Genomic DNA, 2,171 nt, shown 5'->3' on the forward strand with positions numbered 1-2,171 from the left:
ACTTCAGTAGATAATGAAAAGGATCTCGTGGATTTTGTAAAATCCTCTACTGAAATTTTAGCTGAAGCTCGAATGGACTTGCGAATGTGGACATATGGTCCAGTAGAGAAAGATATTGAATTGGCGCCAGAATATTTGAGCACAGATTCCCCGGCAGAGAATCCCGTTCTAGTTTTAGGAATTATGTGGGACAGAAAGTTAGATAATCTTCACGTAAAAATTGAGAACGTAGCGGTTTCAGAGAAAGTGACTAAAAGGGAGGTTTTGTCTTTAACGCAATCAATTTTTGATCCCTTGGGATTTTTGACACCTGTTTTATTGCAAGCGAAGTTGTTACTACAGGAAATTTGGGAGATGAAAGTGGACTGGGATGCCCCTTTACCCGGTATTACTAGTAACAAATTTTTAAAATGGTATAATCAACTGAAAATTCTGAATGATTTGCGAATACCGCGACGTATAGGGTTCGGAGATTGAAGTACCTGGTCACTTCATATATTTTGTGATGCTAGCCAGCATGCATATGCAACAGTAATTTTTTTGAGGTCCGAGAGTGAAGGGGAAATATTTGTCAGGTTTGTAGCAGCCAAGTCAAGAGTTGCTCCATTAAAAGGAATTACTATTCCGCGTCTAGAGCTTATGTCGTGTGTTTTAGGTGTGCGCCTTTCTAAATACGTTTCGGAAGCACTCGCATTACATGTAGCTAAATATTTTTGGACAGATTCCAGCACAGCATTATTTTGGATACAAAGAAATGACGCGTGGGGAACTTTTGTGGGTAATCGTGTTAGGGAAATTTGCTCAGTTACAAATATACAAATCAGTGGTCACATATTTCAAGTCATTTAAACTTCGCAGATTTACCTTCACGCGGTTGTTTGCCTCTTCAGTTTTCTAAATCAGATTGGTGGAGTGGGCCTGTTTGGCTTAAAAGTCCTAAAGATAATTGGCCAAAATCTGAGGTTAAAGCAAGTGAAACGTTAGTTTTTGCAGAACGCAAGAAAGGCATATGTTTAAATCTTAGTGCCGTAGTAGAAAGTGATACAGTTAAATGGTATGAGAAGTTTTCTAAATTTTCAAAAATGATACGAGTTTTAAGTTGGGTAAAAAGATTCATTAAAAATTGTCAAAAAATAACGGTAATTCGAGAACCTTTCTTGCTAGATTCCGAAATAAAAGAATCTAAAATCGCGCTTCTTGCTCTTGTTCAGACGGAAAGTTTTCCGGAAATGGGAGACTCTATTGGCGGCATTTTGACCATAAGAGATCAAAGTGGTTTAAGAAGAGTAAGAACACGAATCGTCGAAAGAGAAGATTCCTATGAATTCCGGTATCCTATTTTGCTGCCATCGAAGCACTACATAGTGAACTGTTTAGTGAGAGACTATCACTTGAAATATTCACATGCTGGAACTCAAGCATTGACTGTTATAATGAGAGAAGAATTTTGGATAATAGGTGCTAGGCGCACAATCCGATCAATTGTTAAGAACTGTGTTCGATGTAAAAGATTTGCTGCAAAACCTCCAACTACTGGATCCATTCAGTTACCATTGGACAGAGTTCGTGATGCTTTCGCCTTTGAAGTCACCGAAATAGATTTATGCGGTCCGCTTATTCTCCGGAATAAAACTAAGACTTGGATAGTATTGTTTACGTGTGCGGTACATCGATGCGTACATTTAGAGTTGGTGTCATCCATAAGCACAGAGACCTTCATACAAGCGCTTCGGCGTTTCATAGCCCGAAGAGGTCGCCCGTCTGTTGTGTACACCGACAATGGGACTAATTTTGTTGGAGCGTCAAGATTGCTGAGAAAAATAGATTGGAAAAAGGTGATATCGCTGGAAACGTTAAGCCCCATCACTTGGAATTTTATTCCGCCCACAGCTGCGTGGTGGGGCGGATGGTGGGAGCGTCTAGTTCGGTACCACTAAGGAACTATTAGTGCGAGTTTTGGGACAAGCATCCGTAACCTATGAGGAATTACTTACTCTCCTATGTGACGTGGAGTCGGTAATGAACTGTCGTCCTCTAACATATGCCTCGAACGACACGGAGGATTTAACGCCTTTAACACCTTCTATGTTTATACAGGACATTAAATTTTCAGGTACCCCAGATTTGGACCTGTTAGACCGAGATAAACTTTTAGTACGCCAACGCTTTTG

The 2,171-nt window shown here is 40.1% G+C and overlaps 1 protein-coding gene across 1 annotated transcript; it reads left to right on the plus strand.

The window, feature by feature from the left end:
* Positions 1–1,229: 1,229 nt before the first annotated feature.
* LOC129216826 (uncharacterized) lies at positions 1,230–1,937 on the plus strand. Its single transcript, XM_054851043.1, has one exon. It carries the CDS (start codon positions 1,230–1,232, stop codon positions 1,935–1,937), a length of 708 nt encoding a protein of 235 aa, XP_054707018.1.
* The last annotated feature ends 234 nt before the right edge of the window (positions 1,938–2,171 follow it).

Source organism: Uloborus diversus, chromosome 2, assembly GCF_026930045.1.
Source record: "Uloborus diversus isolate 005 chromosome 2, Udiv.v.3.1, whole genome shotgun sequence".
In the NCBI taxonomy this organism is placed as follows: Eukaryota; Metazoa; Arthropoda; class Arachnida; order Araneae; family Uloboridae; genus Uloborus; species Uloborus diversus.